Source organism: Rana temporaria, chromosome 2 (assembly GCF_905171775.1).
Source record: "Rana temporaria chromosome 2, aRanTem1.1, whole genome shotgun sequence".
NCBI lineage: Eukaryota > Metazoa > Chordata > Amphibia > Anura > Ranidae > Rana > Rana temporaria.
In genome coordinates, this window is record NC_053490.1 from 220,961,191 (window position 1) to 220,985,821 (window position 24,631).

General features: G+C 40.7%; 1 protein-coding gene across 7 annotated transcripts in view; it reads right to left on the minus strand.

The window, feature by feature from the left end:
• Window positions 1–24,631, minus strand: part of EDAR (ectodysplasin A receptor) — a 145,206-nt gene that overhangs the window by 59,611 nt on the left and 60,964 nt on the right. Inside the window, exons 1-2 of one of the 7 annotated variants that reach the window (XM_040336478.1) lie at window positions 5,991–6,090; window positions 4,994–5,057 (exon numbers count right to left, since the gene is read on the minus strand). The exons of 1 other annotated variant lie outside the window; for it this stretch is intronic. Coding sequence is in view for 3 of the 6 variants with exons in the window: in XM_040336474.1 (XP_040192408.1) it covers window positions 5,991–6,045 (55 nt within the window). In the remaining 3 variants the exon portion in view is untranslated. Of the gene's footprint in view, window positions 1–3,151; window positions 3,399–4,993; window positions 5,058–5,990; window positions 6,128–6,571; window positions 6,850–7,930; window positions 8,157–9,619; window positions 9,735–24,631 lie in introns of those variants that run through there. 5 more of the 7 variants (XM_040336477.1, XM_040336476.1, XM_040336475.1 and 2 more) reach the window with 5 other exon arrangements.

Sequence of the window (24,631 nt, forward strand, 5' to 3'; positions counted from 1 at the left end):
GCCGTTGCGCCGTATTGCGTTCCACGCTGGAACGCATATGGCGAGCGTGCGATGATATCATTGCCCGGCGCCGCGTACGTTCCAACCTGGAATGCAGAAGTGCGCTGCGGATCAGCGCTGTTCCTCGATACACCTGTCTGGGTCCTATAAAGAGAACAGCGTGCATATTGCACATATCCTTGGCTGCTAACCAAACTACAGCTACCATCCTGCTGGGCTCTGATGAAGAGTTCTTTGTAACCTCGAAACGCATCAGCTGGCAGTGACACACCTTTAACCTCCCCACTTGGAGTGTGGTTCGAGGGGTATCTACTACAAGCGTTGTTGATAAGCCTGCTATGTTGCTTTCCTTGTGAGTAGTTTTTTTATTACACTTTTTATTCTATTAAATTGTCAACTGTAACACACTAGGCTGGTGCGCCTTTTTCTTTCTTTTCTCTTTTTAGCTACCATCCATCCCTGAGCTGGAGACCATCCTGCACTACAGAATCCTGGAGTTCCCCTGCTAACCTTGTTAAGAGTTGCTGCAGACACCCCAAGCTATCCCCCACCAGGAGACCCTCCATAGAAGAATACCATTGTTGCTGCAATACTCTGAATAACACTCATCCTTGCAAAATGGATAAGTACTATTTCTGCTTAGAGTTACCTGCTTCATATATTGCCCTTATGAAGTACTGTATTTAAATCTGGATTATTGAATACTAATTTGCTGCCTGGGATTACTTAGTGTGTCTTTAGCTGTCCGCTGTAGAGTATCTTAAAGGGACATACATACTCAACTTAGCTGAGCTATATTTATGCCTCTCTTATGCAACTATTAGTTGCCTACATCTTCTTTAACTACTACGTGCTTGACATAAGTTGATACTTGTTCATGGGCCCATGCCCTAAGTTGCTGAACATGTTCGCCTTAACTTTTCTATGCTAAGCGTTGAAGGTATTTTATACCTACTCCCTTAGTGGCCTAATGCACTTCTTTATGCTTAAGTGGTATGATGTAGAGAACCCCAAACTCCTGTTCTGTGTGGAGTGACGCCTGGGGTCCAGTACTGATAATCACTTGCATACTGAGGTGCATTGGTATCTTCACATATATCGTATTCTTTTAACACTAGGGGTTGGTCGCATGTTGTAATACATCCACCCCTATTAGCTCAACGAATTCCTTTATGTGAGAGAGAGATCATGTAGAGAACCCCCAAACTCCTGTTCTGTTTGGAGTGACGCCTGGGGTCCAATACTGAATTCTCACATAGAGAAGTGCATTGAAATCCTTGCTAACTGCAGTTGTGGTTCACTCCCATTCTCCAGAGCTGTTACACCCATATATACACTGTGATTTTAGTAATACAGCCAACCTTTAATAACCGTATTCTATTCTATTCCATCACAGAGCAGAAGGTCCCGGGCCACATCCGAGGGCTATGTGGGCCACATGTGGCCCCCGGGCCACTGGTTGGGCACACCTGGTCTAGATAGCCTTAGTCTAGAGTCTTAGACTAAAACTGCCTTTAACAAAGATTCCAGTTACCTCCTGACTGCAAAACCCAATGCTTTGGTCATAACAGGTTTCATTTAACTTTGCAGCCATCTACCAAAATATCAGTTTTGTTTAGATTTACCATTCAATAAAATGAGTTGTGGTAAATACACTGAGTGTCGCACTTATTTAGCACCCATAAAGAATTACACTCAATTCTATGCTAATTTGGTGTGAAAGCTGTGTATGCCAGATTTTGGCCATCTACATGTTTCAGCAGCAGTCTAAATGTGCCAGAGCAGGCACCTTTTTTCAGCTTTGATGATCACCTGTCCATGGTAGCCTTATTCACCTGTTCTGAATGGGACAGGAGTGGAACCCTACTTAGTCTTCTGCTGCTGCAGAAGTGCCTTCCTTTACACCACTTTCATAAGAAGTGGTTCCTTAAACAGCTGTAAAATTCTTGGCCAAATCTGGCTATTGTTGATATGTTTTATTGTTCTCATCATTCTCTGTAAACCCTAGAAGGTTAGCAATTTATGATATTCTGCAAACATCAGGTATGGGACCAATAAGCATTCTTTAGTCAAAGTTGCTTAGTGCTTTCGAATTCCCTTTTTTAATGTTTGGCTGAACAACAAACAAACCTCTTGACCATGTCTGCTTCACTCATGTGTTAAGGTGCAGCCACATCATGGGCTGTTTGCATTAACAGGTTACTTTTTGTCTTCCAAACGAAAGGCAATTTCAGAAATGAAACAACATGGCTTTATAGTGAATTAGGGGGTCAAGGGTCTTGTGAACATAGACATTTTAAAATAAAAAATGTTCTATATGAAAAAAATAAATACATTTTAGTATGGCATTTGTAGCAGGCTATTTGGTCGGATTTTATATACCTTGGAATGCTGAGATATTTAAGAGTGACTTCAGCAAGGTAGCTGAATGACTGGGTGTGTGTTTATATAGGGAACATTTTAGGGCTTGCCTCTAAATACAGAAGATCTGTATGAGTGTATATATATACCGGTATGTATGTATATATATATATATATATATATATATATATATATATATATATATATATATATATATTGTATGCACACAGTAATTGAAAGCAGTGAGTATAAGCTTACAGGAAGAATAAAGATTACCTTTAAAGTATAGCTAAACCAAATATCTAAAATCTAATATAAGATTTAACACGTTAATGTAATTTCAAATGTGTTTTTCAGTATTTTTACATTTGGAGCGTCCATTAATATGATACCGGGGGATGAAGCTAAATTTTCAGGCACTTCCTGTTATGGATGACAACTTAATCCCAGTTGTGCTCCTGTGTTGTTACCCTGTCAGACATGCTCCTGATAGAGACTATAAGCAGCTGTGTCAACACAAATTGCACAGGCATGGTCTATTGTTTTGACCATCAGGGAGCCTGCCATCAGCTACGACGTGCATCCATCACTAAAAAATATTCTAGAGGAAATCATCAGCACTGCATGAAAGACATAAAAAAAGGTATAAGCAGTATAAAAAAAAAATTGTTTACACAGTGATTTTTGCAAACTAAAACCATTTAGAGTTAAGAGCTAATTTATAGTGTAACTACAGAGTCAAAACTGATAGAAGGCTTACAGTACCTGAAGAAGGAAGAGATATACTTACTTTTCTGGCGGCCCGTGTGTTAAACACCACTGCTTCCCTTTACTCTGGCTGCTGCATGTATTATACTCTTCCAGGTGTGTAGAATACCTATTCTATGCTGAGCACTGTGGTTCTTCTTGCCAAACTGTTCATCTCTGCAGGACATATGAAGTGACAGGAGGAACCGCAGCATGTGGTGGGAATCAGGTAATTTATACCCACAGAAGTGTTAATTACCCGCGGCAGCCAGTAATTAGCAAAACAGAGGCGTGTAAACACACAGGCCATCAAAAGCTATGTAGATTGCCTCTAAGTTCTCCAGGTATGTTTTCTTTCATCTCGTTAGGTACTGTTGTTGACCCACCTCCTCCTCTTCACACATACACACAAAGACTGCCATAGATTGGATGTGTATATTCTTACTTTCTTCTGCCTCTGCCCTATGCTTAGAAAATTGGAGGGTTTGTTTTTTCAATGCAAATAGCAGGACGTTTCAAAGATGGTGCAGTGAGACTTTATGTTTCCATCCCAACTAGTTCCTCCATTGGTAAATTCAGTAGGCCTAACACATAAGGGAAGTAATTTGCTATACAGATGCACATTTTGATACAAATCATAAGGGGAACAACCCAGTGAATGTTACTTTTTGTAAATCGCCCATGTATTTTATACATGACCCCCCTGGATAAACTTGGTGTTGAAAACATCTGTTATGCCACCATAGGGGGAGACTTACTAAAACTGGATCAATCAGAATCTGATGCAGGGTGTACATGGTGGCCGATCAGCTTCTAACTTCAGCTTGTTAAATTAAGCTTTGACAATAAAACCTGGAGGCTGATTGGTTTCTATGCAGAACAGCACCAGCTTTTGTACTCTCCAGTTTTAGTAAATCAACCCCATATGTCTCGTGGAGGACCAGGTATCCATTAATTCATCTGCTTATCCTAATTGGGTTTGGAAACATGCTGAGCAATCTAGCTCAAATATGCTTGCAAGCTGGAGTCCTGCTATTCCTGATATATTTCAAGGAGTTCCATGGTCTCTGCTGAGCTGGATATACCTGAAACATTACCAATTGCTATTTTGATCTTTCAGTCAACAGCCATGGTTTATCAAAATGTATGATATAGTTTAGCAGATTGTTTACCATGCATAACTCAAAATGATCCTAAAATACTGTATATACGCAATAGAAAGAGTAGAGCAAAATAGATATAAAAATCTGCCTAGGACAAATAAATGTGTATTTGTCAATGACCAGCGTGGTACCAAGATCACTGACATTTTAACTGTTGAGGAAAAATAAACAGAGCCCTATTCATATGCACCCACCCTTGTGCCTAGGGTTACATTCTCATCTTGAGATTTCATAGAAATGTCAAGAATAACAGAGATCAGAGGAAATATATTGAAAGTAAATTGACTTGGCAAAGGAGTGGCATTGGGAATATTTACTTCAACTGCTTCGAATAATACTTGCTGTCACCTGAGGTAATTCTTCAATAAATAATATCACAATGCGCTACTGAAACTTGATACTCATGATGTCTGCAGGATTTATTCTTATATAAATAATATGATATAAATATAGATCTGAAAGCAGGACATTTCAGAATCCATGCATGCATATTCAAATGCAAGAAATTGTAAGCAGCTCCTTAGATTTCTAATATTCAGTGCAGAGAAGTTAGAACACATATAAACAGTATTTATTATCTTGTTTAATTATTGAATGATTTATAAGCTTTCTGATGTATCCATTGTGCCCAAAGAGAAATGTCTACATTTTGCTAACTGCTATGAAGTTGTTATACACATAACTGTCGTCTACAGCAACGTAAGGGATTTCTGCATAATCACCTCAACTTGTATGTCTACAATTCTCCGATATCAGTGTGTATTACTTTCCACTGTGCACAGGAGCCTGTAAAAGCATATATTTTAATATACTCATACTCATAGTTATTTTATATGTTCAAACTCTGGAACAAGGAGTAATTTTTCATGATCAAATTGTCATTAGGAATGCTTTATTATCCAACTAAAATTCTTCACATTCTGACACTTTTAGAAAACAAACACTAAAATGTTTAGGAAGGAAAGACTGAGTACATTGTACCCTAACATACAATAAATTACATATTATTATTATTATACAGGATTTATATAGCGCAGTTTACATATGTGTCTCATGATGTTCTTAGCAGTAATATAAATACTGTATATCTCCAACAGCTCCAGTGTTGTGTATACATAGTATACATTATGCATATAAGATAGACTGCTCTACCATTATTAATGTAAATCATGCTGTGTACACATACTGTGTACTGTGTAAGTAAAGAAGCAGACAAGTGTCTGATTTGCAGAAAAATTGCTTCCGGCAGTAACAAGATAGATTATCATTCTGCCTCTGATACGAGAACAGAATTTTACTTGTCAGATATTTTTTTTGTGGCGCCTTCTTTCTTACACTATTCTGGCAGTTATACACATGTAATATTACCATACTTTACATTACTATAATATTTTAATAGGATTTTATACAAAATATTATGCTTAAGTTCTAAACTCCAAATATCTTTAACTACATATTGTGCATGTAGGCATAGAACATAATGCAAAAATACAGTAACCCCAAGTAACCAATCAACACTGATCTAAAGTAATAAAAGAGGGCACTTGCTTTGTTGCTAAGGGTTATTGCTACGTATGCATCAATTTTTTCTTTTACTTCTATGAAAATATATCTATATTTTGCATTTAAATAAGTAATATTGCTAATTCTTCATATCTGACATGCATACACAATATAAGCTGATATTAAATAAAATACTGTACAGTTCATAATACTCACACAAGCACTTTAAAGAAAGAAGGCAGAGTTCCAGGGTAGTTGCCAATGTAGGCATTTATCCAGGCAAGGCAATTGTTTTTTGGGGTTTGAACACAAACTTTTTTTCCCTTTTATCCTCTCAGCTTACTGGTGAGGTGAGGGATCTGGCAGCCCTGCCTCTTTTCCACCCACATAAACAGTTAGCAATGAAATACACAAAGGTCTTTGAGAAACTGTTACTTAACTAGAACCTGCAATTAATCCAGTGTTTAGGAAACCATGTGTCCTTAATGTCTTACACTGTTGGTAACCATTGCCCCAGGGTGAGAAGCTGGCATGGTGGCAAAATCATTGCTACCTGCAGAGGTTTAATGCACGGACTGTATAGACTAATGGATGTACAGTATTATATATTTTTCCTTCAGTATCAGCCAAAAATTACAAAGTGATGGCTTAGTCTCCACCAAGACATTAGATTGTTTAAACACTAAGTGCAAATATAAAGAGCAAACCTAGCAGTAGAAGAAGCATTGGTCAAGAAATGCGCTGTCATCATTTATATGCAAATCAATAAATTAATAAACACCATTTTAGGTACTCACACTGAACTGTATCACGGGTAAGCATCCAAATGCTAGATGATGTGATGAGAGAAATGCGGTGGTGAATAACATCCTTATCTTTTTATTAGAGTGAACACAGAAAACGAGCCTGAAACTCTCCACTTATAGCCAGACTCCAATTGTCATAACTTAAATATACTTGTACTTCCAGCCAATCCATTCCTAGCACCACAGAAAAGCCAAACGGTCATAGGGAGTTCAGCGAGCCCTTCACATAGGTCATACATGACAACAAGAGAAAACATTTCACTAAGAAAAGCTAATTGCTAAAGATGGGGGCACTACTGATTTAATAACAACAGTTAGCCAGTTGAAGAATGACTGCCTCCAAAAATGAAGGTGGGAAGTTTTAGTGATATAGCACAATAGAAAATACACTTTTGCATTCTGGGCTGTTGCAGTATATAACAACTGTCAATATATAGACACAAAAAAGAAGAGTCCTATATGACCAAAATAATACAGGCTAGTCTGTATTTAGGGGTGTTTTATATTAATACTCTATATCAATGGTTTCAACCTTAGTGAGACAAGGGTCCAGTAAATTCTTCCACGCCGCAACAGTGAAAGAAAGTTTATACTAATAAAATAAACATATGGGGGAATACAAAATATGTATTTAAAATGTATTAAAAGGGACCAATCAGTTGAAGATGAGTTACTGTAATTTGAATACACACAATGACAAAAAGTATTTAAGTCTATTTGAAGCTTTCTTTTTCTCAATCCCACTCATTGTCTATGTCTTGCTCTCTCACCTTCTTTCTCCTCCCTCTCCTTCTCATTCTTTCTTTGCTTCCCTTTTTTTTCTCTTTCTCTCAATCTCTCTCTTGCTTTCATTCTCTCCCTCTCTGTTTTTCTCTCACTTTCTTCCTTATTTTGTCTCACTGTATTGCTTTGCCTTTCTCTCATTATCTCTCTCTTCTCTTTATCTATACCTCCTTTTCCTTTTCCCTTGTGTCTTTTTGTCTGTTTTTTTTCTCCCTTCTTCCCTGCTGTGGTCATACACATTTAGATCTTAGTGTGTGCAGGGTCACTATTAGAAATCACGGGCCCTGTAGAGACAAACTGACTCCCCTTTTTCAATTTGCAAACCTGTTGGAGACACCAGTAGTGAAATGGTAGTCCAAGGTTCACCAAAAATGACATGTAGGGGACCAACCATGTGTGATCAAGACATGAAGAAGTTTGATGAGTGCACCAGGTTGACCATAATTCCATATAAGTCACACTCTCAACGATGAATGCATCTGGAATCATAGGTGGGATAAAATATAGGCTGCTTGGCTGGTCATCTTCTCAAAGACTTTACAGCGTACACATTCCAGAATCACCTACCTGGCCGCATGGGGTGTTATTGGAGAAGGAGGCTAGAGGAACATCTTCTGGGAACCTATGGCTCACCATCCTAATGGGATAAAGTTCTGTGCAGGAGTGGAGGAATGGATGGAAATGTGCAGTTGGTGCAGTCAATCTGTACAGCTGGGGTCCTAAAGCTAAGTGCTGCCTGGCATGCTCTCTCCTCTACCAGTGCTTAACTGCTGAAAGCTGGAGTGAGGGTCACAGGGGCACAGCTTGAACTGTATGGGAGGACTAGAGAGGAGAAGCAAGGGAGGGGCAAGTTGGAGACAGAGAGGAATAATGTGTGATTGTAAGATGCGGACACACAGGAGGCATGATTACATGAATACATGACCTGACAATTTCCAGGGCACACACAAATTAAATCATAATTATTAATAAAACCGCTGTGGTCTCGCAGTTCACTACGTGTAATATGCAATCACAATATGTAACTGATCAGACACCCTGGAACTGCAACCAGTCAGATTATTCTGGTACTGTCATGTGACAGTATTAGACTTTTGCTGATTGGCTGCAGGTACAAACTGTCTGGTTAATGGTTGTGTTTACATGGTGAACTGTGAGACTGTGGCTGTTTCTTTCATTTAAGCAGTAATTTTTTTCACAGCAATTGCCGAGTGTTCCTGCCAATGCGCACCTAAGCAGGATGGAGGCCACAGCCAATTGGATGAGAACCACTGCTCTATGAAGACAAACAAAGAATAGATCTTTATGACTATAAATATTGTCAATAACAGAGATCTGGAAATTGAAAGGTTAAAGTATATATAAAACCAAAATGTTTTTTGTTGTTAGAAAGTTAGGTATACTTACCTAATCTAAGGGGGCTCCAGTGCAATCACATGATCTCCCCAGTGGGAAGAGGAAAGAGCAGCAACAACAGCTGCAGTGCCTGGGTGGTGATGTCCCCAAAGCTTTACTATGGAGTGTGATGAATGCGGTGTCAGACCTGGGGCACCTGCATCAATTTATGCCAAATGACTGGTCACACTCACACGTGCTGTAACTAATACATGACAATGGCACTCTCAGTCTCACCCTCCAGAAAGATTCTCCAACTTCTCCAGCACCACAATCTAAGTGCCAGCAGTCAGTGAGATTGTCACTGGGGTTTAATTTACCACACTGCCCCACTAGGTAGAGTCTGGCCAATCACCCATTCACAATATCAGCGATAACACTTGTGACTTAAAATAAACGTCTGTGAGGCCCCGTACACACGGCCGAGAAACTCGACGGGCAAAACACATCGTTTTGCTCGTCGAGTTCCTTGTTCAGCTGTCAGAAAACTTGTCGAGCCAAATTTTCCCATTGCCCAACGAGGAAATAGAGAACATGCTCTCTATTTGGCTCGACGAGTTTCCCGACGGGTTTCTCGGCGAAAAGTGTACACACGACCGGTTTTCTCAGCAGAATACGTCTCCCGTTGAGTTTGCTTGCTGAATTCTGCCGAGAAAGCCGGTCATGTGTATGGGGCCTAATGCACATTGTCATTATAGACAGGTATATTATAGTTCTGCATTAGAGACAAGTTAGCACTTTTCAATATGGAAAAAGTTAAATGGTGCAAATAAAATATTTACATAAAAGGGGTTTTACAAAGAAAACAAGACAATAATGCAACAAAAAACAAAAAGGGTTTTACGGATCGAAAATACTTAACAAAATCTTGATTTAGTAAAGTCCAATCAATGAGTAAGACAGATCAGGAACCCTCATATGCCTTGGCTGATGTTCTTTGTGTTGATGTTAAAAGAGAACTGTAGACTGTGGATGCAGTCTCTCTTTTCTTGTCCATGAGGGGGGGTGTTGTCAGAAATGTCTTGACCAATCAAGAGGGCTGAGGCGTGGCTGATGGGATGTTACTGTGTTTATGACCATGTAGCTGCCCTCCCACAGATGCAGTTTTCTATAGGTATTATTCTCTTTAAATGCCTACAGGTAACAGTCTGGTACCTTGTATTTTATTGTCCAGCGTTACCTTTTAAGTGAATCGAAACTCGATGGGTATCGTATGCTATTTCACCTGGAAAAGGTGAAGGGCCTTATCTGCTTCCAATCCCTCCTAGGATAGTGTTGTTTGGGCTTCAACTGTTGTTAATTAATGGGTAAATATGTCCTTTTTTCTGGTTGTACCATTATCATCTCAGGAATTCTTAAATACACTGACGTTTTTGATTCTACAAGAAAAGGCAGACAAGAATACGCATTTGCTGACTACTCCAGCTGAGCTATTTACGAGGTGGGATTAGTGAAGAGGATATCTGCTTGCTTTGATAATTACTTAAACTTTTACTGAATGTTTATAAGGCTATATAATGATACTGAAATATGTATTGGCTTCATAGAGTGGAGATGGTTTGATGTGCTCTCAATGGACTGATAAGAATGTTCTGGAATCCAGCTAAAAGTCTGTTAATTGTATAAAATAAAAATTGCTATAAAATATAAAATTGCTATTACCTTTTGTACCACTATCCCTTCCCTTTAGAATGTAAGCTCTACGAGCAGGGCCCTCCTGTACCTTTTGTATTGAACTGTACTGTAATTGTGCCCCCCCCCCCTTATACATTGTAAAGCGATGCATAAACTGTTGGCGCTATATAAATTGTGTATAATAATAATAATAATAAAAAAAAAAAGTCCTAATGTAGCCATTTCTTAAAGAGGGTAACACTGCTTCTCTGTCTCCTATTTAAAAAAAAAATCAGGGGTGACCTGGGTCCTGAACAACATGGCTGCCTGGTCCTCTCACACGGCCTTTTTGGGGTGCCTAGTCCTCATTATAATCACATGGGGCATCCGTTGTTTGCTGTCCCTCCTCTCCCCTGAAGCTGGCAATGGGAGCCATTCATGTGAACCGACTGGAGTGCCCTTAAATTAAGTAAGTATACACATCTTTTATTTACAGGCTAGTTAATATAAGGATTAGAATGAAGGATGGGAGCAGATTTAAGCTTAGATTTTGACCGGACATTTACTTTAAGTTTTTATTGCTGTTTGTGTCTCCACTGGGGAGATTCACCCTTTATATTTATCCTGGCAACCATTGCTTTTGGTACAGAAAGAGATGGAAAACTCAAAATTTTTGGACTGTTACCAGAACATGAGGTGAGGGGAAATCTTTTAATAGGAACAGTGATAACTGTCTCTCACTTTGTAGACATTTCATCTCAATTTCCGTTGCATCTCCAGAACAGAAAGTCAAGGAACATTTCCCCAACAGAACACATAAACTTAAAAAAGCTTTAGTTCTTTCCTGCATTAGCCAAAACTGCTAATTTACCATATAATCTACTTCCACAATCAAATATGTGCTGCTAGTATATGCTATCACTGAGACTTTTTTGGGGATTGGTACATATCCCTCATAGCAGTGCTAAGCTCCCTATGAACTTTGTTGACAATAGCTTGCCTATATGCTTTGTAAAACTTGAATCAATGTTTTCCCTGTATAAACTTCAGTGTTTTTTTTTGCTCAGTTACGATTTTGCGGCCACAAAGGATTCAGCAAATCCACATCGAATCAAACCAGACCAGTTCCGCTTACCCCTAAACCCGAGCAGCCGCAGAAAAAAAAACATCCAAACCACAATGCAACAGTGTACCCAATAATAATTAAAAACAGTGCCACATTGAAATGGTGCTAATCGCTTTGACCCAGTAGAAGAGAATAAACAAGCAGATGTTGTCCTAATCCAGCACATGTAGGGATTACGCAGAAACACAGAAACAAATTGAAGAGGAGTCATACTACAGAGAACAGTAAAGAATGACTACAAGACTACAATAATAAGTGCCTTGGTTAGCTTAGTTTTATTAAAAAAACTTTGTTGTGTTTAGTATTATTATTACTATTTAACATTTTTTAAAAATGAGCTGAAAAATGGAAAGACAACCGGTATAGTTTACTAACACTCATCAAAATGGGAAATTCCAAAGCAGATCTCAATGTATTTCATTTTAGCATATAAATACAGATTGGAATATAGCTCTAAGCTAAGAATTCCAGACATGGACCAATGTAACTATGTAAAAATATCCATACTTGCAATTCCTCTTTAAAGTGATTGTAAAGTCTATTTTTTTTATAAATAACAAACATGTTATACTTACCTCCTCTGTACAGTTGGTTTTGCACAGAGCAGCCTGGATCCTCCTCTTCTTGGGTCCCTCGTTGCTGTTCCTGGCCCCTCCCTCCTATCCGAATGACCCTTGGTCAATGGTGCTGCTGCTGTGTCTCAGCCAATCAGAAGCAGTGTCCCAGATGACACTTATGGACATCGCTGGAGAGAAAGGGGGCTCAGGTAAGTAATTAGGGGATGCTGGGAGGCTGCTATACACAAAAGTTTTTTTTATCTTAATGCATATGCATTAAGGTAAAAAACCTTCTGCCTTTACAACTCCTTTAACTCCATGAGGCTGAAGACCAGTTTATATCTGACCAAATTTATACCAAGCCCAAATATCTAACCTGTTCCCAACTGCTTAAATTACCACTTCATCCCAACAACAAGTATAATCAGCCAGATATAGGTATGTGTATAAGTAGTATACGTCACTGAAAATGTATAAATATATGTGTGTATATATTGTACAGTATAATGGAAGATGGAAATTAATAATGTTCTCATTGATAAAAGACTCTTAGTCATGGATAAAAAGTTACATCCTGTTAACCCAATTAAAAGTCGTAACAAATTACAGGAATACAACCAAATAGCAGGATAACAGGATGCACTGGATTTATGTTTATAGTAGCCTCAAGAGGTGAATGTGATATCAGAACAGTTTTACGGATGTGGTATTGCCATATCAAGCAATAAAGAGTTCTGTGTCAATTACCCACCCACTTAAATTAGTCATTATTCTTTGCTCTTGCATTCAATGCTAATGTAAAGATTATCATTAGAATCCAGGTGGGCATGTCTGGAAATGTTCTAACTGTAAACGTATAACGTAAAGAGGGAATTTTACCAACCCACTCTAACTGAGGTAGACATCTACTACAATGTGTCATTAATACAAAAGAGTAAAATAGTTCCTTAAGAACACAGTTCTTATATTATTCTAATAACTGAAATATACCTGTAAATTAATGTGTTATTTGTTTTTTGTATATTACATTAACAAAGCATATTTATTTCAATCATTCACATCAGCTGAACTTAGAGCTTGACCTAAAATGACATTAACTTTAAGAGGAGCCCCAGGCTCCTTCAGAAAAAAATGAAAAGTCAGCAGCTACAAATACTATAGCTGCTGACTTTTAATATTAAGATATGTAGCTGTCCATGAATCCAGCGGTGTCCTCACCCGAGCCAATTTTTCAATCGGCTATTGGGTGCTGCTGCCACCATCTAGACCACAAGTGTCAAACACAAGGCCCGCGGGCCGAATCCGGCCCTCCAGGCCATTTCATGTGGCCCTCTCACCGCTCCAGCCCTCCTCTGGTCCTCCTCCAAACCCTTACTTTCTGCTTTCAAGCAATGCATCCAGCTTATTCCCAGCAGCAGCATAAGGAAAGGGGGTGCACTGTGATGTAAGGGAGAGTGGGGGACTCAATTCTGATGGTGGGGTGACTCTTGACATCTAATGTAAAGGGGAGGGAATGCACTGGAAATCTAATCTTACAGATACAACCGGCCCTTTTGAGGGCAATCATAATGCTGTTGCGGCCCACGATGAAATTGAGTTTGACACCCCTGATCTAGACTAAGGGAAATCGGCAGTGAAGCCGCAAGGCTGGTTCCCTACTGCACATGTGCAGCTGGTTCCGTACTGCACATGTGCGAAGCCCGCTGCACTCTGTGAATGGGGGGGCAAACTTCCGGCTGAGTTCGCCACGGTAAGTGGGAGCGCTTACCTTCCCCTAAAAGGTGCCAAATGTGGCAGCTGAGGGGAGAGGAGACAGACAAGTGGAGCTTCCATTTTGGATGGAGCTCCACTTTAATTCAAAGAGTTTTTTAAAACAACCTGTTCAGGCTAAATTGCAGATTGAGGCAATAGATTATTAATAACCCTATAGATTATTATAACCCTATTATAATCACCTCTCTGGTGACTTGATTCTCCTGAACTGAACAAGCAACATACGCCGCTCCAGGTGAGACAAGGAAGCCTAATGTTACTTGTGGGTGCCAAGCCTGTCTCGCCTTCACAGACAGTAGAAAATAATTAAGCACATTTGTATTTTGTGAAACGCATCCACCAGGCAATCTTCTGTCCTGTGGTGTCATCTTGGAATGTCCAATAAAGGATCTTGGATATTATTTAAAGAACTGGGGCAGAGAAATAATAATAATAATATAATCTATTTTGTTTCATATTTTCTTAATTTGACACCTTAAAAGCCCCAATGTTTGTTACCTCTTTCCCCCTCTTTTTCTGATGTTGGATATTAGTTGTGGTGTGCAGCCATTTCTTAATTTCCAAAGTGTTTCTCCTACCTTCCTTCTGTTCCAGTTTACCTCCCCTCCTCCTGCTGTCTCTTTAGCAATCGACACTTCTGGCTTTGACGGATGCCCGTGTCCACTATTGCCCTGCCTGATTTAGTCCTCTGATCTCTATGTTATTCATGGACAGAGGGGGTCAGAGGGTAGACTATAGCGCATGGTGGGGAAAACAGACATCTGATATCTGATGAAATTTGAAGAGACTGAAGCTGCAACTCTGGAACAGTGCGAAGGATGCACAGGCCATTGAAGAAACAAGCATAAGGCCTCACATGGTCATTTAGCCACAAATACCACTGACTGTGTCCCTTACTGCAAGTAAGCCTGAGGTGTACAGCTGCATGCAAACAGCAGCGACTGCTGTGAGACTGTCATTGTTTTATATATGTAGTCAGGTCTTCAGTTTTCAGCTAAACCAGATTCTGAACCAAGCTGGGGGCGGGGAGGACGAGTTAATACGTGTTCTGACGTTCACAGGCTTTTTGGATCCAGCCTACCGGCTTGTGACATAAATAGGGGGAAGGCTGGGTTTGGGGGTTACGGTTTGTTCCCACTTTAAGGAATGAGGGGAATCCAGCAGAGAAGGACTGCTTCACCTTGCAGTTCCTCTGAGGCACTAGGAGTCCAGAGATCTACCTGTTATTGGGAATGCCTAATATGGACTACTACCTTTTGGAGGTATAGCAGCAAAACAAATACTCTTGCGCACAAATGTGTTGACCAGGCGATCCAAAGTTCAGAGTGGATAATATCTCAGGCCTTGCTGCCCTCCAGGATAGGGGTCAAAAAAGAGAATAGAAAAAAGAGGGCACACCAGCCTTGTGCATTATCCTTTGATATATTTATTAAAAGAAGTGTTAAAAACTACAAGCATGGAAAGAAAACCACAATATAACAGTCTTTGGCTTGTGGCAATCCATCTACTGGTAGCAGTCTCCAGATCCTAAAGAGAAGACGTGCGAACCACTGCTGGCTGACGCATTTCGAAGGATTACCTTCTTCCTCAGAGCCTCCTAGTAGGGGTGCTTGATGGTTCTGACTTATGAAAGAAAAGGTTCAGTAAAGCACATGTGGGGTATGAAGCGAAACTCTTACAAAAGGTCCACTTAGCTTGACAAGCAGGAGGAGCAATGCAGTTGCTATCGGTAACCAAGAACACCAAGGTACATTGCAGCCTGTCATAAAGTATGGTGCCTGGCATGGTGGAGGACCCTCTGGTAGAGAGGGGTTTGGTAACCTGGCTCCCTCCCTGGCAATCAGTTTTCCACAGCAACCGGGCCCAAACCAATAGCCTAGCCACGTGGTATAGGAGTGAAGGAGTTAACAAGTGTACGTATGAGGTCTGCGCAAAGTGCACGTGGGACCCCATTCTGTTACTGGGAATGAGGTAAAAGAGGTACGCTGTACTGGTAGAGAGGGCACGGACTCCTGTGATAACAGCCACAAGAATCCGCTGAATCTTGCTGCCGGAATCTGGTGTATGCGGCTAAACAGCCATGTGAACGAGGCCTTACAGTAGGTACGATCCATTAGATTTGCTGTTAACCAGGTAGGGTCATGTTAATTTAGTGTAAGCTTATCATAAGGGAAACATGGAGGCTGAAATTGCTGGTCTCTTTTTGAAACTGCTAGTTGCCTGGCTGTTAAGTTGATCTCCTGACCTTAATACTTTGCATCACTGATTAGAAACAAAAACAAATCACCGGTCAGAAACAAGTATGTAGTTAACAATTGGACACTGCAGTCATACTAATCATCACATTATTATAAATGTAAAGTGGGGGCGCTAAATAAATATTATGCTAAAGTGCATGTGCTCAATTTCAAAATAATCACATAATAAATAATAGAATATAATAGAATAGAATAATAGAATATTAAGTATTAAAAAAGTGCAATATGGTGCCAATAAAAAACCTTTAAATCAGTCTCCGCATGAACTAAACTTATAAGCCAATGACTTTCTTCTGATAGGTTAGATCTCTTATCATCCACCAAAACCACACATCTGCACCCAGTGAGATCATCCACCAATGCGCACTCACCAGATAAAATTGCCCCCTTTAATCAAGAAGACGGTCACTCTGCATTTTAATTGCTGTTCTACTCCTCTTCTCTCAAAATGAACCATGTAGTATCGGTCTGCTCCGCCATACACTCTCATCAGGTTCTCCACAAAGATATCAAGTCATAAAACACCACAATTTGGTGAGATTTTCTTACCATGACATCTAATCTCACAGACAAAAATTAGGATCGGATGGTTGTCATCTCATGTCTTTGGGTACAGTTGGAGTGCAGTCCTACTCCAACTACATTCTAATAATAAATGTATATCTTATTCCCCAGTGTAGTATTATTAAGATTACAATTGCCCTAGGGTGGTAATCATTCACCCACTAGAAGATATGTGCCACATCCTTTAATATATAGATTTGTGAAAAAAACATGTAGCCTTGTCTTAAACGGAGAAAAATTGGACTTTGGAAAAGTCAAATTTTTCTCCGTTTAAGACATGGCTACATGTTTTTTTCACAAATCTATTATTCCCCCGTGTACCTGATTTTCTTACGGAAGTACAGAAAGAAATATTTTATATTATTATAATCTTTTCATGATATTTCTTCTTTTTCGAAAAATTGATTAACGCCAAAGGAAATTTTGCTCCTCTTGGTACCCCTTACCCATATAAAAATCGATGAAAATAAGTTATTAAAAAAAAAGAAAATAATAAAAAATAATAATAAAAAAAAAATACCTTCAAAAAGCTATACAAAAAATGTGCATGAAACAATAACATTACATTTTTAATTATGATGATGAAAAAATCCCGGCAACATTTGATACTTCAGGATCAATGGGCCAGATCCACAAAAACCTGACGTAACTTAAAAAATCCAATTTAAGTTACACTGGCTTAAAGTTTCTACCTAAGTGCCTGATCCACAAAGCACTTATCTAGAAATTTCAGGCTGTGTAACTAAAATTCCGCCGGCGCAAGGCGTTCCTATTCAAATGGGGCGAGTCCCATTTAAATGAGGCGCGCTCCCGCGCCGGCCGTACTGCGCATGCGCGTCGGCCGTACTGCGCATGCGCGAAGTTACGTTACGCCGAGTTTTGAGGATCGCGACGGCTTAAAGTTGCGTCGGGGAAAAAAAAAATGACAGCGGCATGCATTCCTGAGGGAGAACTCCATGCCAATTTTCAAAGAAAAAACCGGCATGGGTTCCCCCCCCAGGAGCATACCAGGTCCTTAGGTCTGGCATGGGTTGTAAGGAGACCCCCCCACGCCGAAAAATTGACGTAGGGGGTCCCCCTACAATCCATACCAGACCCGTATCCAAAGCACGGTACCCGGCCGGCCAGGAAGGGAGTGGGGACGAGCGAGCGCCCCCCCCCCCTCCTGAGCCGTGCCAGGCCGCGTGCCCTCAACATGGGGGGGTTGGGTGCTCTGGGGCAGGGGGGCGCACTGCGGGCCCCCCCACCCCAGAGCACCCTGTCCCCATGTTGATGAGGACAGGACCTCTTCCCGACAACCCTTGCCATTGGTTGTCGGGGTCTGCGGGCGGAGGCTTATCGGAATCTGGGAGTCCCCTTTAATAAGGGGCCCCCCAGATACCGGCCCCCCACCCTAAGTGAATGGATATGGGGTACATCGTACCCCTATCCATTCACCTGGAGGCAAAAAGTAAAAGTTAATAAACACACAACACAAGGCTTTTTAAAATATTTTATTATTCTGCTCCGGACGCCCCCCCTGTCTTCGTTATTAGCTCAATTACCAGGGGGGGCTTCTTCTTCCGCTCTCCGGGGGTCTTCTTCCACTCTCCGGGGGTCTTCCGCTCTCCGGGGGGGCTTCTCCGGACTCCGGGGGGGCTTCTCCGGACTCCGGGGGGCTTCTTCCATCTTCTCCCCTCTTCCGCTCTTGACTCGGCGAACCCCGGTTCTTCTGCAGATGTCCGGTGCCTTCTTCTTCAGCGCTGGCTGCCTGCTATGTTTGTGTGTTAGCTCGATTTCAAACAGGCAGCCGGCGCGGTCTTCTGTGGCGTCAGGGTCTTCTGGTCTTCTGTTCTTCCGATGTTGCCTCGTCGCCTCTTGTCGCTGCAATGATGGAAGCGCGCCTTGCATCACATTTATATAGGCATCACCGTCCCATCATGCTCCGGTAGGTACCCACGTGGTGGGTGCACGTGGGTAGGCACCCACCACGTGGGTACCTGCCGGAGCATGATGGGACGGTGATGCCTATATAAATGTGATGCAAGGCGCGCTTCCATCATTACAGCGACAACAGGCGACGAGACAACATCGGAAGAACAGAAGACCAGAAGACCCTGACGCCACAGAAGACCGCGCCGGCTGCCTGTTTGAAATCTAGCTAACACACAAACATAGCAGGCAGCCAGCGCTGAAGAAGAAGGCACCGGAGAGCTGCAGAAGAACCGGGGTTCGCCGAGTCAAGAGCGGAAGAGGGGAGAAGATGGAAGAAGCCCCCCGGAGTCCGGAGAAGCCCCCCCGGAGTCCGGAGAAGCCCCCCCGGAGAGCGGAAGACCCCCGGAGAGCGGAGAAGACCCCCGGAGAGCGGAAGAAGAAGCCCCCCCTGGTAATTGAGCTAATAACGAAGACAGGGGGGGCGTCCGGAGCAGAATAATAAAATATTTTAAAAAGCCTTGTGTTGTGTGTTTATTAACTTTTACTTTTTGCCTCCAGGTGAATGGATAGGGGTACGATGTACCCCATATCCATTCACTTAGGGTGGGGGGCCGGTATCTGGGGGCCCCCTTATTAAAGGGGACTCCCAGATTCCGATAAGCCTCCGCCCGCAGACCCCGACAACCAATGGCAAGGGTTGTCGGGAAGAGGTCCTGTCCTCATCAACATGGGGACAGGGTGCTCTGGGGTGGGGGGGCCCGCAGTGCGCCCCCCTGCCCCAGAGCACCCAACCCCCCCATGTTGAGGGCACGCGGCCTGGCACGGCTCAGGAGGGGGGGGGGGCGCTCGCTCGTCCCCACTCCCTTCCTGGCCGGCCGGGTACCGTGCTTTGGATACGGGTCTGGTATGGATTGTAGGGGGACCCCCTACGTCAATTTTTCGGCGTAGGGGGGGTCCCCTTACAACCCATACCAGACCTAAGGGCCTGGTATGCTCCTGGGGGGGAACCCATGCCGGTTTTGTTTTTTACAAATTGACGTGGAGTTCTCCCTCGGGAAAGCATACCAAATGCCGTCGCTGCAATGGGCCTTTACAAGGTGTGACTAACTTTACACTTTGTAAAACGAGCCCTAATTTTACACTTGCAAAATAACACTTACGGCGCAAAAAAGAAGCTAGAAAGCTTTGTGGATCGCCTTAAGTGCTAATTTGCATACTAGCAACGGCATTTCGACTCGAAATGCCCCCAGCGGCGGATGCGGTACTGCATCCTAAAATTAGGCAGTGTAAATCAATTACACATGCCGGATCTTCTGTCTAACTTTGGAAAAAGCCTTTTGAGGATCGTTTCCAAAGTTACACACAGACTGAACAGCACTTAAGTCGGAGTATCTCTTTTGAGGATCTGGCCCCAAAAGTGTTACAAATAAAACTGATGTGCTATAAAGGTATATCCTTTCTTTATTGAAGAGAAGCATATAACCTGTTTTTTATTTATTCCGATTTTCTAGGCTTTGGATTTTGAGTGCTTATTTTGTATGTTACCGACTCAAAGCAGCTTGGCTGTTAGTACCTGTTTCTTTATCATGTTCCTCTCTGTTGCCTTGCTGTAGTTTTACATATGTGTCAGTGACTTCTAGTGGAAAAACCTGCAACTACACCAAATGCTTTTAATAAAAAATATCACAATCTGTGAAGCACATGTGGAGAGCAGGTGAGTAATATAAAATGATAAACCTACCTGGCCAGTGCATGTGCTGGCAGCACAAATGTAGATTTTAAGACTAAAGCCTTCATGTACCGCAGATTCATGTGATTTTAATCATATACGACAAGCTCTATTTGTCCTCTACAAGAATCCTAGTGCTGATAATTATATAGGCTTCCATCACTGAGCACTCCCTCTCAAAATGCTATTTGCCTGGCTGCCATGGTCACCCAGTAGCCTGAATACTCAAAACCAGTCACCTGGAAGTTTGAAGATCAGGTTTCTAATCGGCATGCTTGTTCAAGGTCAATGACTAAAACTAATGATATAAGAGAAAGACAAGATGCAAGTATTTTTTTTAAAGGAAGACAGCACTGGCAGTAACCCTGTTTCTTTAAATTGGAAAATCAACGATCCACCTTTTCAAATGGCAAAAGGTAAAATAAGACTGGGCCCATTAGCTAAAAAATTCTATATATTAAAAATATTGCACTTTGTAAATCCAGATATGCAATCAATGGGGCATTATCTTCCAAAGGAATTTATTTAAACTATGCGATTTTAGATATACAGTAGAATAAGACTTTTTTTATACTGTATTTACTAAACTAAAAAACAAATTTGCTAATATGGGTCTCTGAACTCTGATAGCATATTTTCTTCTGCATTAGATCACATTACAACTTTTTTTTTTTTTAATTACTGAATATGACACTCTTTTGTATACTGTGTCAATAATTTGTTTGTTTTTTGAGACTCAGCACTATCGGTCCCTCATTTTTGTTAAACCTGTATTTGTAACAGCTTGGGTAAATCAGGTACACAAATCCAAACAAAGCCCCATAATCGAGAGCTTGAACCAACTCCCATCCTGGTCCTCACTTCACCATTAGTTATGATTGGCATCCCAACTCACCAAAATCTGTGGGAAAACGGGAAGGGGAGAACCTGAGCTTTCATTTTTGATGTTCTAGATTTGCATATTAGAAAGTTCTGGGTATTAGCCCACTAGGTGCTTTTAATAATCTATTTTAAGTGGCAACAGGCTTCCCACACTAAGATGGAACAAGCATGCAAGTGGTTAAATCTTAAAAATCGTATTTCCTGTCCTGCATGCTTATTCAAGGTGTCATACCAGTTAATGAAATCAAGATCTGATTGGCAGCCATATGGACTACACTATTAGAAACAAGGAAGGAATAGTAGGTTTATCAGTATTCAAATGAAAGAAAAAATGTGTTCCCTACTGATAATATTTCAATTACTCTAAAGGCAGATCACTTCATTTCATGCTTACACCTATTATTTAAGCCATTCCGTGTTTTTATTTTATTCATGATGCTGTATTCTTCTGATACCATCTCCATAGTTCAGAATAAATAAACAGCTGGGTATTTCAGAGAAAGTGACATCTTTGCTATGGGCTTGTGGATGTTAAATGGTAATGAAAACAGTGTGAGGAAATAGGGGATTCATCCAGAAAGGGATAGGTGGAAAACCAGAACACTTTAGGAACAAGGGGAGGTCAATTTGGGCACATTGATCTTCCACCTAATGGTGCATGCATACATCTGAACACATGAACACAAACACCAGTGATACCTGTCTGTATGAACCTTATTCCCACAGACCACCAATGTAAGTAAGTATGTTTCCTCTGATCACCAATATAAAAGGGGCAGTACACTAATCATCTATCTAAGACAACACCTCACTAACCACCAATGTATATGGGCAGTTCTTCACTGAGCACACATTTAAGGGGCACATCTACACTGACCATCAATGTAAGGGAGTACTTCTCCACTAACCACCAATCTAAAGGTGTACTTCTCCACTTCAACAATGTAAGAAGATCCCACATTGGCCACACGTTTAGGGAGGTAGTTCCTCAGTGACCTCAGTGTAAGGAACTCTAATCACCGGTTTAAGAGGACACTTCTCCATTGACCACCAATGTAAAGGGACACTCTTCCATTGACCATCAAAGTAAAGGGGCATCTCCCTAATGGCCACCAATCTAAGGGGACACTCTTTTGTTGACCACAAATGTAAGGGAACAATTCCCTAATGACAACCAATCTAATGGGACACTTATCTACTGACCACCAATGTAAAGGGGCCATTCCCCCAATGACCTCAATTTAAGGGGTACTTCACCTCTGATTATCAGTGTATGGGTAAATTAAGCTAAAGTTAAAAAGTAATAAATTATTGCTGATTAGATGTTGCTTTTCCTTTTTAAACAAATGGGTTAGGGAAGTGATATGTTACTATTAAAGCAAGCCTGTGTAAGCTGCCATTAGGAATGTACTCACCTGGTTGACAATCTGATCTAATGGCCTCAATCCATGCCCTGGAAAAAGCTTCCAGTAAACAAAAGTCAGAACTATCAATCTGCATACTTCTTCTTGGTCAGGGGCTAAGAAAGTATTCAAGCCACTGGATCAGCAAGACTCCCAAGCCACAAGAATCAGGCACCCACTTAGCCCACTAACAATTTTTAGTAGAAGAAGCAGAATTTTAAGCACAGGATTTAAAGTAGATGCAGATATGTTAAAACTGTTTATTGTCATTTACTATGACAAGTTAATTATGTGGTCCTAACCTACAGTGCATCCTCGATGAGTGCCAAAAAAAGCGTACTCTTAAAACAAATACGTGTTAAACACAATACACAAATATACCACTAGATGGCAGTATTTAAACATAAGCAGCCTTCCCATACTGTTCATATTCCATTATCTGCTATTTGTTTAAAGTCATTTATTGGCAAGCGGCTAAACTACAAATGCAGCTTTGTGACTAATACAGCATAAAAAGATTCATTAGTTTCCCTAAATGAATACAAAAAGAGAACGAAGCATGTTTACAGCAAGAGTCTAAAGGACAACGTTATTATCTATTTTGCCAAAGGCAGCCTAAAAAACATGCCCTCATGTTTATATGTTTCTTCAGAAAATATAATGTGTGTAGTTAAAACAAAAAAGGAAAGAAGTGCAGAGATACTGCAGTATAGCTTCATACTACTGTAAAACATTGATTTCTATGTGGTCATTAAGAAAGAACAGGAAAAGGCAACTCTACCATTAAGAAGTCAATTCTTTGTTTACCAAGGATACACATATTAGTTTGTTATCTTGTATGCTAAAGAGCAAAAACAGAACAGTTACAATTATTTGTATGGTTTTCTGATATGTAGACCTCATTATATACAAAAATGCAACACTCTACCAGCCAATGGTGTAAGAAAATTGTTGTCAAGCCCACATTAAAATCTTCAGGTTCGAAGCCCTAGTTCCAGCAACCCCTGCCTGTACACCTGATAGTATCTGTAGCAAGAATGAATATAATTAAAAAAAAAAATATTAATTTAAGCAAATAACCAATAAAATATTACATCTTATTAAAATTGGGTATGGTGATATCGCGCTCAAGACAAATGAAATAAGTTACATACAAAATATCGTCATTTGTATGTAACTTATTTCATTTGTCTTGAGCGCGATATCACCATACCCATTTTTATATGATATGTGCACACTGAACACGTTTTAGATATTGCTGCTTTGACATTTTCTCTATTTAATTATTCACTATATACTCACAGTAGCGCGAGAGACTACTTCACATTTTAGAATTACATCTTATTAACCAGGTAAATATGAGATTTCATCCATTTTATTAATATAAGCTCTTTTCAAGTCCTATTTTCAAGGAAATCTTCTCTTCCATAGGCAACTGCAAGACCATCTTTTATGGCAACTGAGGTAGTCACCTTAGGCACCAAAACCAGCAATGCTCCATCAAACATTTCAGTCTGCGCCACCTCTCAGCCAGCTTTACTAACAATAGGGACTGGCATTAATTATATGCCTTCATTAGATACTGCCAATTTATTTGTAAGCTTATTTTTGTTACACTGGTTAAAGAGTGCAAAAATGTTGTATTAAGGCTTTACATTTTATTTTTGCTCCATATTTTGTTGATTCTACACTACAATTTATAAAGGCATTAGGTTCTAGATTTAGTGAAAAGGCCTTTGTAACTGGACCACTTTGTCGGTTTTGGGCGGGTGTACCTTTTTAAACAGATATAGATATGTGTTCTATCCATTATTATTTGATGTCATAATTGATTTTACTTTGTGAGTTTATAGTTTTCCTCTTGCTTAAAAATAAGCCTGAATAGCTAACAACGCCTATAGAGACTAGAGGGCTTTCAGACTTAAAGACACATTCCAATCACCCATAAGCACCTAAAACCTAGTACACATGGGCCAAGGGGTTGGGCGGCATCGGCTGGTTCCATAGAAACCAGCCGTCATTTAACCCATGTGTATGGCGCCACTTTGTGGGG